The sequence below is a fragment of the Elephantulus edwardii genome, unplaced genomic scaffold (assembly GCF_000299155.1).
Source record: "Elephantulus edwardii isolate Elephantulus edwardi_28Jun2011 unplaced genomic scaffold, EleEdw1.0 scaffold00208, whole genome shotgun sequence".
In the NCBI taxonomy this organism is placed as follows: domain Eukaryota; kingdom Metazoa; phylum Chordata; class Mammalia; order Macroscelidea; family Macroscelididae; genus Elephantulus; species Elephantulus edwardii.
Genome location: NW_006399958.1, coordinates 2526062 through 2541488, shown reverse-complemented (window position 1 = coordinate 2541488; position 15427 = coordinate 2526062). Strand labels below are relative to the sequence as shown.

Here is a 15427-nt window from a genome sequence, read left to right as displayed (position 1 = left end):
TCATTGTTTTACAAACCCTCCCCCAGGTCCCCTCCACCATGTAGCCCTCGCTCTAGTCTCCTGTGATGACAGAAATACCCAGTTATATCTCTCTTTTACTGAAATAATTTATTTTCAAACTGACATCATTGGTCCTTGATCCTTTTAGGAAAGGTCTCTGATGGTAGACTCCCAATGTGATAGCTTTTAATTTCTTGACTACTACTATCAAGGATGTTGATTGTGGATCCAGACCAGACTCGGTCACTGATAATGTCAGTCTTTTCTCCATCTATTATGTTGCAGTCTACCAGGCCTTTGGTGTACAAGAATGGTTTTATGCGATATTTATCCTTGTGGGACTGAGATAGTTCACTCAGCATAATGCTCTCCAATCCCTCCCAAGTTAGGTAATAACTTTTTTTTTTTTTCATCCTCACTTCATTTTTACTACTACACATTATCTGCAAACAAATCAAGGTGCAAACGGGGTTTATTTCACATTAATATATTAGCTGGATTTTTGTCAAGTAAATAGGAGTTCTCTTTAAATAACCATCTTCTCCCATCAGGGCAAGGCCAGGAGCGAATGAGAGCAAATTTTAGTGCATTAGGCACGAGCCAGCCTCCACCACCTCCAAACTAACCCTCTGAAGACAAGAAGACGCAGTAGACCCTCTCACAGCACCCGGCCTCCCACAACTCACTGCTCCTTTGTTCCCCTTCCCTGAGGCCAGGTCTGGGGACGGGGCGGCATGGGAAGGGCCCTGTTCTTCCTCTCAGTTGGATGATAAACGGAAGTACGTAGCGCTGTCTGTGAGGCATCGTCTCCAGCTTGCCATGTTAGCCCAGAGCCCATGGATGCTGTCAGCTGAGCTTCTTTTTCCATCTCTGGGGCTTGCCTCAGGAACTGGGGGTGTCCCCAATTTAGGTAATAATTTACAAAATCCTTGTCCCTGCGTGCTGCGTAGTATTCCATTGTGTGAATATGCCATAATTATTTCTCAATCCATTCCTTTGTGGATAGAGCTGCCCGAGTGTATTGTTGTTGTTGTTGTTATGTGCCGTCGAGTCATTTGCGACTCATAGCGACCTTATGTACAACAGCCCTAAACCCTGCTCTATCCTGTGCCAATCTCTTTGCCTCTGACACACCCATCCCGAGTACCCCAGTCACTGAATCAGTCCACTCTACCCACCATGATGTCCCTCTCCAAAGACCTGTCTCTCCTTACAACATGTCCAAAGTATGTCAGACAAAGCCCCAGAATTCTTGCCTGCAAGGAGCAGCCTGGTTTAACCCTCTCTACGATGAATCTGTTTGTTTTCTTAGCAGTCCATGGTACATTCAATACTCTTCTCCAGGACCACAGCTCAAAGGCGTCAATTCTCCTTCTATCCTCCCTAGTCATTGTCCAACTCTCTGATGCATAACAAGTGATTGCAAAAACCATGGCCTGTATCAGGTGGACCTTAGTCTCCAGAGAGACACTGTTGCTCTTGAGTATTTTGGAGAGGTCCCTAACCGCAGACTTTCCCATCCTCACACCCGAGTGTATTAGTGCTGTCCAAATCCTCCCTATCACTGGACCTCAGGAACGGTCTCCACAAACCCCGCTATAAAGACGCCTGGTCCATTAGAAGCCAAGGAGGTGGTGGTGAAATTCCACAGCTCATGGTCCTGACTCTGGGAGTCCACAGGCTGGTTTGGTGAAGGGACAATGGGCTAGTGCTCCACCTGGTGGCAACTGTTCAGTTTCTCAGTGGTGGGAGGAAGCTTCCAGATCAGCATCGCCTTAGGGATGAACTGGGTAAAAAAAGAAATTTGATTTCAATCCTCCTGGAGACCCAACTCCAGCATGACAAACCCCGCAGTCTGTATAGCTACCACATCAGAAATAGAGACCAGGCTACCAAGCCAAAGGGTCGCTGTGAGTCACCTACGACTCAACAGCAATTAACAACAACAACAACAAAAACATAAGAGAGAGCTCAATTGGTTTAGTGGACAGAAAGCGATGCTACCAAGCCAAAGGTGGGTAACTTTAATCCGCGGCCCTCAGGCCTGTTTTTAATTGTTTTGTGGTCAAACATTCATTCTTCTAGGTCCTATAGCTCTGGTCTGTCCATTTGCTGTAGAGAGGTAACTCATGTTTGCTGTGAAGCTGAACACTGTGACATTGACGTGTCAAATGCGATAATGGTTTGCTGTGAAGCTGAACACTGTGACACTGACGTGTCAAATGCGATAATGGTTACCCATGGTGGACAGTATTTAGTGGAGTTCCCTGATTAAAACAAGCTTGGAAGCAGCAGCGGCACCCACTTCTGAAATAGCTTGTCTCTGGAAACCCTGTGAACTTCGAGAAAGAATGCAAGTCATACAAGGGTTCAGGTCTTTCATTCATAGGGTCACTATGAATTGCCTATGACTGGACGACATTTAACAACAGTTCTCCTCCCACACTGTCTCAGAGGCTAAAGAGAAAGCAGGGTCAAGACAAGAGGGCTTATAATATTCACAACAGATGGCGTAATTCTAAGCCCCACGAAGGAAGGAAGGATCTTTCAACAAGGAAGATCTATGCTAGAGATGGAGGGAGTCTTCTTTTGAACAAAGCAGATACATAAACATTGAGCAGAGGGCGTTGAATACAACACCAAGCAGCAATGGGATATTCCGTATCACTTATTTAAAAAAGAAAAAGATGAAATCATCCTGGCACTGTAGCTATGAGTTGTCTACAACTCCAGGGCACCAAACAACAACAACAACAACAACAAAGTGGATCAGGGCAGGTTTTATAGTGACTGTCTTTAGGGAGGGACATTCCATTGTGATTTAGCCAGGTGGTCTTCTAGGGAGGGAAGGGAGGGGCACTCAATGGTAGTTGAGTCTGTCCCCTCCCATTTTGACATGTTGGTATTCCTTGAATCCTTTCTTCTCCCTTTGACCTTGGTTCTGGCCTGACAATGCCCAAAGGATGTGAGATGAAGTTTTATTATCTTTGCCTCCAAGAAGCACATAGGCTGTTTTTTAGATAGAAAAGAAGAATTGAGGGCAAGAGAGACAAAGAAAGAAGCTGGTCCCAAGGAATGATCTGGCCTTTATTTCATAGTGACCAGGTGACCAGGAGCAGAGATGGTCAAAATGGCATGAGGGCAACCAAGGGCAGTTTCTTTTTATAGCTGTTTTAGGGAAGATGAGGGAAGATGGTATTTTGCTCAGAAGTTGGGGCTGTTAATTAGGTTGGGTTTGGGCTTTTTTGTAATCAGCCCAGAGCCTTCTCAGGATCCATTGTCTGGTCTGGTCTTTGATCTGATCTCTGCAGTGGTCACCTTAGACATTATCAGGTTTCTTTAAGGAGTGATCAAGCCTGGGAGGAACTGGAACATTCTTGACATTCTCCCTCCCGGCTGCACCTTCTCCAAGACATATCTGTTCTTTAGGCAGTCTGTGGGGTGTTTAGTACTTTTCTCCAAAACCTCTGCTGAAAGGCATCCATTCTTCTTCAGTCATCCTAACTCATTGTCTAGAATTGATGCCTTTGAGCTGTGGTGCTGGAGAAGAGTGTTCAATATACCATGGACTGCTAGGAGAACAAGCAGGTTTGTCCTGGAGAGGGTGAAACCAGGCTGCTCCTTGGAGGCAAGGATTCTGAGGCTTCGTCTGCCCTACTTTGGACATGTTACAAGGAGGGACCAGTCCTTAGTGAGGGACATCATGTTTGGGAGAATGGAGAATGGAGCACAGGAGAGGAAGGGCATGATGAGACAGATCCATTCAGTGATTGGCGAAGTGGGAGTAGGTGTGTCAGAGACAATGAGATTGACACAGGATGTTGTGCCCACGAAATGCCCCTCAAAGAAATCCAGAAACACGTCTGAAATTTCAAGAGCATTTATTGTTTAATTTTTCCACGCGTGGAGGCTTTTTCGCCTTCCTCCAAAAGGTGGTGAAGTGAAAAAGCCCTGAGTTTTCCCTCCCATTTGCTTTGATAGCTTTTTCTTGAGTGCCCCTGCTAGGGCCAAGAGATTGGCGGGCCAGGGAGTCAGTCATTTGGTCGGCTTTTGATGGGCTGGTTACTTTGTCCGCCTTTTCTCTTTTTGTGTCACATAGACACTAGTTAATTCCTTACTTTTTTCAAGGACAGACTGGGCTTTACCCGGGGGCACTCGTGTTTGCCCTAAGCCAAGAATTATTATGGCCCACTTCTGCCTCCAGCACTAATGGGGGTTTGTAAAAACAATGAGGTTTCTGCTGCCCCTTCAAGGATAGAGCAGGGTTTAGGGCTCTTGTACGTAGTGTCTCTATGAGTTACAAGCTACTCGACAGCACATAACAACAACATCATAATGTTGCCTGTTGGATTTTGTTTCCTTGATACTGAAGCGCAATCCAAACTGAAGACTGTAGTTTCTGATGTTCTGCAGCAAGCAATTGAAGTCCTTTTCACCTTCAGCAAACAACAGTGTCATCTGCATAATGTAGGTTGTTGAAGTCTTCTTCCGATCCTGAGGTCCCATTCTTCATAGAATCCAGTTTCTCAAATAATTTGCTCAGTGTATACATTGAATAGGTGGTAAAAAGAAAACAGCCCTCAATCACACCTTTCTAAATTTGGAAAAAGCTAATAGAGGGGACGAAATGGATATTCTTTTCTGGGGTCTTTGTCTCCTTTCTGTTCATTTCTCTCAGAGGAAACTGGACCTAAATGGCTAAGTTCAGCACGGGATCCACAAATAGAAGATTTTTCTTAAAAAGAAATGCCTGAGTATAAGGAACTCCTGGTCACTTGCTGGCCTGTTTGCAGGATCATTTTATATGTGGAATGGTACCATACAGGAGTGATCCACCTGTATTCCATGCGGTCATGTCTCATTATTCCCTAAGGGACTTGTATAATTATGCAAACTTGCCCCATTTTAGTTAAGGCTTTTAGTTTACATGTGACCATCTCAGAACAGTTGGGACATTGTACACACATTTTATACTCACACGTTATTGCATCTTAGGCCTTGTGACCAGTTGTTGTTGTGTACCGTCAAATCAGAACTCAGCCCTAGCTGACACTCTGGTGAGTTTCCAGAGGCACTTAAGCACATGGGAGGAGATTGTCCATCCTTTTGCGATGGAACAGCTGGTTGACCAAAATCATGAGCCTTTTGGACTAGGTCCCTAGAGACCAATTGTTGTTGTTGTTGTTAAGTTCCATCGAGTTGTAGGCGACTCATAGCGACCCTTGCATGACTTTCATCCTTCCTCCAGGTTCATAGGGTCTCTGGAGGCAAGCTATTTCTGGAAGTGGATGCCACTCCTGCCTCCAAGCTTGTTTTAATCGGGGAGCTCCACCAAACACTGTGTCCTCCCTTATCGCATTTGACATGTCAGTGTCACGGTGTTCAGCTTCACAGAACCCACAAGTTACCTCTGTATGGCAAGTGGACACACCAGGGCTACACAACCTGGAAGAATGTTTGACCAAAAACAATTAACGACAGGCCTTAGGGCCGCGGATTAGAGTCACCCACCTTTGGCTTGGTAGCATCACTTTTGGTCCACTAGGCCAACTGTTCTCTCTCTATGTTGTTAAGTACCATCGAGCCAATTACACACATCATTAAAATGACTTGTTTAACATTTAACATCTCCACTTCAATCTCAGAGGTATGCAGTTTGAATTCACCAGATTCTTTGCTGGAGAAGGAGGGACAATCTCCTTCTGTACCAGTCACATCTGATTTGATGGTATACACACACAAAATAATAATAATAATAATAATAATAATAATAATAATAATAATAATAATAAAATTAACATCTCAGTCAACACATGTGACTATTTAAAGGTGAGAGGTTGACTGTCCTATTCCAGAAAAGAGTAGAAGTGAGCATTGATTGGGGCCTGGAACCTCACAGCTACCGGGGCACTTAAGCTCTGCCTGTACTTTAGTGTTTCCTACTTAAAAGCTGAGATTTATGGGATATGTCTGTCCTGCCCACTGTGACCAGTGTGTGACACTAGCATACACTCCCTCCCTTTTTATTTCTCTTTCTTCTTGTCAGGGACCATGACATCCTTAGAATCCATCCATAAACACTCTCTGGTCTGGTGATGTTATTGTTTGGCTCTCTTGAATTAGCATGACTATTATTAGAGTCTCCCTAAAAGGAATTCCTGTGTAGGAACCCAAAGCTTACTTGAAACCACCATCTAAAGGAAAAATTGTACTTGATACATATTAATAAAGTCCCTCAATTAAAAAAAAAAGGATGAAAGAGCCCCTAAACCTTGTGAAGTCAGGAGAAACCCTGAATAGCTTTCTGTACTGAGGTCTGAACACCACATGTATAACCATCACATATGAAATCTCAGGCCCAAAGAGAGTGGTAACAAGTGGCTGAAAAGGCAATGGAATGAGGCTTCAATGGTGGAGCAAATGTCGTGTGGGAATGTGCATGGGCACACCGGAGGACCAGTATACACTTTAACCAATAATAAAGGACATGATAGACCAAAATGTGGTTGTTGGGGTGGGAACTAAAAGAAGTGTGAGCTTCCTGTAACTTGAGTCCCTTTAAGTGTCTCAGAGATCTCCTGGGTGGCTAGACAGCCCCTCCAGATTTTTTCAGCCTTAGTGTGGTCAACCCTTCTATGGGTCTGTCCGGTTAAGGAAATTAATTTTACATCAGAAAAGCTCCCTAGGAGATCCCTCCCCGAGCTAGGAAGGCGTTCCATCCAGCTGCAAAAGAAGGGAAGGGGTAGGTGCCCCTTGTCTTCCAAATGATATATGTTTTCAATCCTAAACTGACAGTACCAGCATTTTTAAATAAAAAAAGTAGAGGAAGAAAATGGTCTTGACCCCAGAGTTACTTGCTTTCTGCATCCTCTGAAGGAGAATGATGTTCCCGGGTTTCGGCACCAAATGTTAGTGTATCTGGAGGTTCCTGAACCTGATTTGCCAGTTGAGCACAATTTAGCAAAGTGTTTCCTGAAATTAATGCTGCAAGAGCAGAGAAAGAACATACCATACAAGAAGGGGACTAGTTAAAGACAGAGGAAAATGTCTTTAAAAAGCTAGAGTCGGGCGCTTTGGTGGCCTAGTGGCAAGGACCTGCAACTACAATCCCAGAGGCGCACGGTTCAAATCCACCAGATGCTCTGCCAGGGAAGGAGGGACAATCTCCTCCTGTACCAGTCAGATCTGATTTGACGGTACACTCACAGAAAAATTATAAAAATAATAAAAATTTAAAAAAATTTAAAAAAAGCTAGAGTCTCAGAAGAGGAGAGTAGGTCTCATTCTCAAGATGAGAGTAGATACCATCTTCTTCTGGGGCCTTCAATTAAACCCCTTGGCATTTCCCAGTTCTGCTCAGACACCTGCACTTTGTACAGTAGTGAGGTTTTTTGGTCAACCTCATTGACCTTTGCCAAGTGGGTTAACTGTTGGCATGCACACATTGGTTCTGTGGGCTACTGTTTGGTTTCATTTCCTGGTTCTCCTCACCCTCTTTTTTGTTTTCCTCTGACCACTATCAATTCTGAAATAAAACCATGGGTGTAAATCTTTTCAATGACTGTACTGTTTTAATCTGATTATTTTAAACAATGTCATGGATGTAAAATTGTGTGATCATCAGTTATGTAGGGGATTAAGCTAATATGTCAGGATAACTTCCCTTTCTTTTGATTGAGGAGGGTGCTTGCTCTTTGTTCAACTTTGTCCTCTTTGCCTTTTTTATTAGTCAAACTAAAATCCATGCAACCCTGCAAACTCATCTCTGCAGGTTGTGCTTCTTCCAGGCTGTGTAGAAAACTGGAATACTTTCAGAAATAGAACTCATCAGTGGAGACAAGAGGAAGTGAATGCTTAATGTAATCCTGAAATGTCAAAGTGGTGCATGAAACAAGCAAGGGTCTAACTCTGTACATGCAAGCCCCTTTCCTCTACCCTTGGCAGATATTTTCTGCTTCAACTCATCAGGCTATGATGATTTTAAAACAAAAAAAGAAATAAAAATAAAATGGTGAACTGTTTTCAGGACTATTAGGAGCCTCTTGCAAGGTTTCTATGCATGGACTCCCAGCAACCTCATGGACAAACAGACCAGACTGCTTAATCCTGCACCATCTTCTACCTCCTGCTGGGTTTTGAATCACCACGTCAGTCCTTAAGATTGGGGATTTTCTTCTTTCTCATTTTCCTTTTTCCAAATGTGACGTCTATCTCCAGGTCCTGACCCCTCCAGTTCACTTCCCAAAGTATGTGAGATAAAGTCTCATTTAAAAGAATCATTCTGGGAGGAGGGCTGGGCGGGGAGAAAAGTGCAACAGTGAATGAATGGAAATCCAAAATCTCTGTAAATGTTCATGAACATTAATAATAATTATAATAATTATAGAATCATTCTGATTGACAATATAGCTCAGAATGGAAGACATGGCCAGAAGGGCCAATCTGAGTAATTCATTACATCACACTGGGCTTGTTTCAATCTCTATCTCCATCCTCTCATGACTGCACTTCTCTCTTTCTCTTTTTTATAAGGCCATCAGCCATAGTGAGTTAGTGCTTGTCTTACTCCAGTGTTATCTGTTTATTGCACTAATTACAGTTATAAAGATCATATGTACAAATAGATGACAGTAGCCTGGGAAAATATCACAGTATCTTTTCCTTTTATCAAGATTTAGGTGAAAGTTTCCAGAAGTAAATTTGTTTCCAATGAACAGTCCAAAGCCTTCGATTCCTGACATCCGGCTGCAATCTTTACAACAGTGTAACATATAAGATGACAACATTCGTCTTACATTCCCCGACTTGTAACCGTTCTATTCATGCATGTTTCTTATCCCTTCTTGCTTGCTGAGCTCTGTCCCTGGACGTGTACGCCCCTGGGATGTTGCATGGTGACTGCTCCAGAGTGTGTACTTACTCTAGGGTTATTGTTCACTTTACCAGGTTTGAAAGTTGAACCATAGGAATGACTTAATGGGACAAAAAGGGGGGCTAAATCCTAAAGACTTAGGCATCCCAAGAGTCTCTGTTAGGCCAATAAATATGGCCTTTAAAAATGACTTTTAGTTTAGTTCCATATTTCTCTCCTACACTACCTAGGACCTTGCTTTTTGGTCCCTTTCAGAGCAGTGAACAGTTGACATTTCTGTTACCTCTGAGCATTTACCACGGCTTCACCAGGTTTATGTATTTTGGGAAGACACTCTCCTAACATACTTGAGTCGTTTCCCCACTGTGCTTTGTGTGACCTGGACTTAGCCAGCCTCAGATTCAATCACAAGTGTGTCCTTTCCAGTTCTGGGAGATCCTACAATTGTTGCCTTTGTAGCAATGGGATGATTGCTGTGGTTTGGATGTCTCTCACAGGGACACTATGATCTATTGTAAAAATGGAAGGAGTCTCAGAAAAATATAGGATTTCAGTTTCCTGTGGGGTCCAAGCTGCTTTCCAGGTTGGCCCAGTGTCTTTAAATGAGTGTCCATGGAGGCAGGTCCTCTTGGTTTGGGAACACCTCAGGTCTTCTCCAAGGACATGAGTATCTACTCATGATTCTTGACTGGTGAATAACAACACCACCGTGGGTCTGTGGAGAGGGCTCTTCTGATTGGGAGGAAGATGGTAGTGGTGTTTGCTCTCTGACGGTCCTTGTGGTCCAGTTGCACGTATGTCGCCGTCCGGGAGTTTCATAAGCCTACAGTGGAGGAATAGTGAGTGCACAAAGTTGGGGTGGGTCATCACCTATTGCCTTCATGTTGAATGTCACTCATATTGAATTGAGCCCCAGGATTTCCAAAGTTGTAAATCTTTATAGAGCCAGCTTGTCACAATTTCCCTAGCAGGTCTTGGTGTATTTAATCTATTACCATTTTGGTTATAAGTGGAGTGTTTAAGCTTGTTTACAACCTTGAACCCTATGAAGCAGTTCTCCTCTCTTCTCTTATGTTTCTATGTGTCAAGATTGACTCAGAGTTTCACATCCACAGCCTTGTACAGTGGAAGTGAGATCTGAACACTTAACACTCCCAGGGTCAGGAGATGAGACAGTGGCGAGGGTAGAGAAGACCTGGGAGGGACAGGGGGTGGTCACAATAGCCCTGAGAGCAGACAGATGCAAGACCCCAGTGATGGGGCACTGCAGAGAGCTGGGTGCTGGGAGGTGGACAAGTGCCTGTTAGATTGAGTTGATGGACAAGAACGTTGTTGGGGCATCATCAGAACAAGAGGAAACTTACCCAACTGTCCAACTTCTCCACTTCTTCCTCAGGCACTTTGTGGCTCAGGCAGCATCTGTTGGGGGAAGAAGGATGTGGTCTTGTGTCTTTGTAAGACTCTCCAAGACCTCCCTCCTCCCTTCCTCAATGAGGAGCCTGAGACTGAGGCTGAGAGAGAGTCTGTGATGTAGCTGGGAACTCACACTATCAATCCATGCTGTCTCACTCCCAGGCCCAGGACCATTTCCCACCACCGTCCCTCCACCCAACTGCCCGCTGATGATCAGAGACCCCAGACTCCTCCGCTCAGCATAGCCCCGTCTCTCTAAGGTTACTTAAATTAAATTTCTTCTTGGATTTCAGTAGCTGGGTTGGAAGAAGGAGGAAGAGAAGAGTATTGGCTTGTGAAAAGGGAGCTGTGGGTGATGGTGGGAGGCTTGGGGAGTCTGTGGACTTCTTATCTGCTGGACTGGCCTTTGTCCTTGCTCTGTGACACTGCGGCCCCTGCCAGACATTGAAAATCTGCCTGCCCTCGTCCTTTCCCTCACAGCTGATTTAAGATCTGCAGCAGATGAGAGAACTGAGAAAACGGTGAACCTTCCCCCACTCCTCCTCTAAGAAGATGCAGGAAAGTCTATTTAAACACTCAAAGACACCACATATATTTCTGTCTTAAGGAGCTTTGATAAGCTGAGGGTCCTTTAAAGTATTTACATCTATGTTTCTCTCCCTTTTTCCCTTCTTCTGATTTTGTTTGGTGCAAATATATACAGCAAAAGCTCACTTTGTGGCCTTAATGACCAGAGATGTTGGAGACGCTCTCCAGATCGAGTCAATATTCTCCACGTTTCTGGTGAAGCTGTTTCGTTTAAATCAATTTACTCTTGCTGACCACCGATATTTCTCATCTAGGCTTTCGGTCTTCCATTCAGCTTTTCCTTTTCTCAGGCAATGCTGTGCTCCAGTGAAAATCTTTCCTTTTTCGGGCTGAACAAGTTATTTCTTTTTTTAAATTTTTATTTATTTATTCTTTTTATGTGTGTACCGTCAAATTGGATCTGACTGGTACAGGAGGCGATTGTTCCTCCTTCAGCAGAGCATCTGGTGGATTTGAACCACACACTTCTGGGATTGCAGTGCAGTTTCCTGCCACTAGGCCACCAGAGCTCGCCTGAACAAGTTATTTAGTCTACAGATAACATCAGTTTCAGTTCATTGTGCCAAAAACATAGCTCAGACCTGTGGTCCTGGCTGTAGCCCTAGTCTCAGTATAGGTTCTCAGTCTGGGTTTTGTTTTTTTTTTAATGTAAGGTTTTGTTTCACATATTCGCCCTCTTAATCAGAATTGCTAGGTTGTGTTCCTGGTTCGATGGTCACTTTTGAAGTCATCTTTCTAGATTTTGGGTTGTGACGTGGGGAAGGCATTTCCCCCCTGACAGCGCCCCTCACCTCAGCACTCCTTGCCTGTCCCCTGTGTGCACCATTGTTCTACCCTCAGGAACCCAGACTTCCTGTGGCCACATTGTCCCGTCCCCACTGTCATCACTTACTGTGTGTCCTCTGGCATTTGTGATGGGTGAAGAGAAGGAGCAGAGAGAGGAGGAAAAGGAGGAAGACGTGGACCCCCAAGTCCCCGAGCAGCACTTTCAGGTACAGGGGGAGACCTGGGGTGTGAGCGACAAGAAGAAAAGGTCAGCGTCTGTCCAGCACGTGCTGGGGCCTTTGCGTTCATCTCTTTGATCCTCAGAGCAGCCAGACCTGAGGCTCCCAGGTCCAGGTCACCCCTTCACAGGGGAGCAAACGGCCATAGAAAGGGGTATTCTCTGTCACGTGTCACCTCGCTGGAAGGAGCGGTGTCAAGATTGGAAGCTTCTAAATCTATCTCCAGGTTTCTAACATGCTTCTGGGGGCTGTGATCTGTGGGAAGTTGCCCTGGTCACGAAAGGTGGCACTTCTCCGGGTGTTCGGAACCAGGCTGGGCTGTGCAGGAGGAAGATGATGCTTCCCTTCCCGTGTGGTTTACAGCCTCAGGAAACCTGCTGGCCAGCAGCTGGGCGCCATTCTGACTGGACAGTGAGAAAGCCCTCTTCCTCCCCCTCCCTTCAGCCAGACCATCAGGAGGGACGTCTGCCGCCCAACTCCCATCCCCACCCCTCCATCAGCACAACTGCTCTCTCCCTGACGCTGACACCCCACAGGGCACATCTGATATAGGGCCAGGGTCTGGGAGAAGGCTCGAGGCAGAGGTCAGCACTCTCCCCGGTCCATTCTCCAGGCCCAGCACCTGGACTGATGTGATTTTTCCGTGTTTTAGGGCAGCTCTGAGGGAAGTGGTGCTAGGGGTGCAGTGAAACTGAGACTCAGAAGGGGAAGTTCTCCTGCCAGAGTTCTCACAAGCTTCAGCTGGTGCAGCCTCCTCATGGAGTTTGGGGGTGAGAGGGATGATGAGGGGCAGGAGGAGTGTGACTTATTAACTTCATGGGGTCTGTTTCTGGGAGGGCAGGACTCCCTCAGATCGTGGGAGAACAAAGCTGGGCTGCCATGGCCCAGGCCTCCCCTCATGATACCCACATGAGACTGCATGCACCCCAGAGGGAAGGAATGGTCACCTTCCCCATCAACACAGGAAGTTTTACATTACCCTGCCCCCCACGCCGCTAAGGGGGAGCCCCTGGCTTACCTCTGACCACCTCGGATCTCAGGTCTCTGGGGAGCTGGTCCTCAGAGCTTCCTGGGGAGCAGGGCAGAGTGAGGGGTTCAGCTCCTGCTCTCGTGCTGTGACCACCCCCTGCTCCTCAAGCAGCACCCCAGAACCCCTCAGAGCCTGGGCTCCCCACCCTGTTCTCTGCTTGTCCCCTGGCTCCCTGACCCAGCTGTGCTAATGTCACAACTGACAGGGCAACAAACACCAAACACCAAACAAAACCAGGACGGAGGGACGCGGCGTCACGAGGAACAGGACCCTGAGAGGACCTGGGCGATGTGGTGTCTGCATGTGACGACAGGAAAACGGATTGCTTGGAGAGTCAGTGGGGATCAAAGCTGGGGTTCCTCTGGGCTCCCCTTGGCCAGTGTATATCCTGTCAGCCCCCGGACCCCACCAGTCACGTCTTTGGACCTCGGAGATGGAGACTGAGAGAGTGAGGCAGGAGGGAGACTTGTCCGTCCTTTTGTCTCCCCACTGCGTGTCCACTGACCCCGTGAGAGACGGGTCTCCCCTGGGTGACTGTCCTGCATCTGCGTCAGTCTGGTCCCCTCCTCGGCTCAACGCTCTGAACTGGCCATGAGGACACTGGGGGTCAGGGCCAGGGTTCCTCACCTGAGACCACCAGCTTCTGAGTGTCACTGGGGCTTGACAGCAGGTAGGGGGAGGTGCTGTGTGAACTGTAGCACCTGTAGGTCCCCGCGTGGGCTGCGGTCACAGATCTCAGGGTGAAGCTGACCTGGAGGGACCCAGCTCTGTTCTGCACGTGATGACTCTGGAGAGGTCCTGCGTGGCCCTCCTTGAACAGGTGGAAAGTGTCAAACCAGCTTTCTGAACGACACTGCAGGGTCACGTTCTGTCCTGAGGTCACTGTGGGGCCCGGGTGGGCTGACAGCGTCGGCTTCCCATAATATCCTGTGATGGCAGAAGGATAGGGGGTTGAAGGAGCTGCCCGTCCCCATGCCTTGTCCCCTCCAGGGACCCCCTATCTGGGACCTGTCATTCACCTCTCAGTGTTCAGTGGGGTCTCCCTTATCTGCAGCCGTCTCACTCCCCCATTGTCATGCCTCCCTCTTCTCGGCTCTGCTGTAGGACCTTGTCCCGTTAAATCTTTCTTCATTAGGAGGACCCCGGACCCCAAGTTGAGTAGGTCATCTGGATGGGGGGGCTCCACACCTGCCACCAGGATGTCCAGCGGGTCACTTGGCGCCGACCACAGGTAACGGTCAGGTCCACTGTAGCACCTGTACCGGCCTGAAGTGTTCCAGTTCACAGGGCCCAGGGTGAAGTTGGGACTCTCCTGGCTTCTGTCAAAGTACAGAGGACGTAGAGGCTCTTCGTTCCTGGTGAGAGCAAAGTGGTGAAATCCAGTCTCGGAGCCACACGTCAGGGTCAGACGGTCCCCAGGCAGCACTGGAAAGCCTGGCTGGGTCCACAGGGAGGGCTTGGCGTACACCCCTGGGAAGAAGGAGACGGGGTGTCAAAGGTGCTCCCCTCCGCACACTGTCCCGGGAGAGCTGCACTGAGTCCTCCCTGGTCGTCACACTGTCCTGTGTGAATCCATCCCTGCAGGTCACTGTCATCAATCACCTCGTCCCCATGGGGCTCCCCTGAGACTTGGATCTGACATTTTAGGGCCCCTGGAAAGAAGGGAGGTTGGCCAGGGTTCCCTCACCTGTGACGTGGAGATCCAGCGGGTCACTGGGATGTGACCAGCGTCGGATGGAATATGAGACATAGGAACCGTAGCATCTGTAGGTGCCTCCGTGGGAGCTGGTCACAGGGCCCAGAGGAAAGAGGGCTTCATACAAGCCTGAAGACCACTTAGGGTTCATTTGTCGGGGAGGGTCGGCTCCTCCCTCCTTCAGCAGATAGAGTGTGTCCACTGTGTTCTGTGATCTACACCAGAGAGATACGTGTCCTCCTACGGTCACCACGGAGCTTGGATGGGCTGAGAGGGAGGTTTGTGCATCTGCGTACGCTCCTGAGAGAAGGAGGGGGCTGATTTATGAGGGATACAGGCACCAGTGTCACCTCACAGGTGTCCCCTTGGAGGTGTGAGGGTCCCTGCCCAGAGACCACAGTGGATTCCCAGTTCCTGTGCAGAGTCCACGCTGGAGGGAGGTCACAACTCCTCGCTCTCACCTGTCACGGTGAGGGTCAGGGGGTCACTCAGCTCTGAGCGGCCACTAGAGCTGAGATGTGCACACTGGTACCGCCCAGCATTGTGTGCATAGGCTGAGAGGATGATGACGTGACCTCTTATGTCCCTTGGATTACTCCGGGTCATAGTCCTAATGAATGACCCTCCTTTATACAGTCCGTAGTCACCAGTCTTCTGAGATCCCTGACACCAGATGGTCACACGTGTCCCCTCATGGATGGTGGGCCCTGGTTCAGCCCAGATGGAGGGTTTGGAGAAGGTCCCTGGAAAGAAATCAGACCAGGGATTCCTGTCCCCTCAGTGTCCCCAGCTGTCAACTCAGCCCCCTCCCAGACTGCTCCCCC

General features: G+C 47.6%; 1 protein-coding gene across 1 annotated transcript in view; it reads right to left on the bottom strand.

The window, feature by feature from the left end:
• Nucleotides 1-15427, bottom strand: part of LILRB3 (leukocyte immunoglobulin-like receptor, subfamily B (with TM and ITIM domains), member 3) — a 51066-nt gene that overhangs the window by 18146 nt on the left and 17493 nt on the right. Inside the window, exons 5-9 of the mRNA XM_006897370.1 lie at nt 15065-15346; nt 14595-14903; nt 14096-14377; nt 13535-13834; nt 12896-12946 (exon numbers count right to left, since the gene is read on the bottom strand). Of these exons, the coding sequence (XP_006897432.1) occupies nt 12896-12946; nt 13535-13834; nt 14096-14377; nt 14595-14903; nt 15065-15346 (1224 nt within the window). The remainder of the gene's footprint in view (nt 1-12895; nt 12947-13534; nt 13835-14095; nt 14378-14594; nt 14904-15064; nt 15347-15427) is intronic.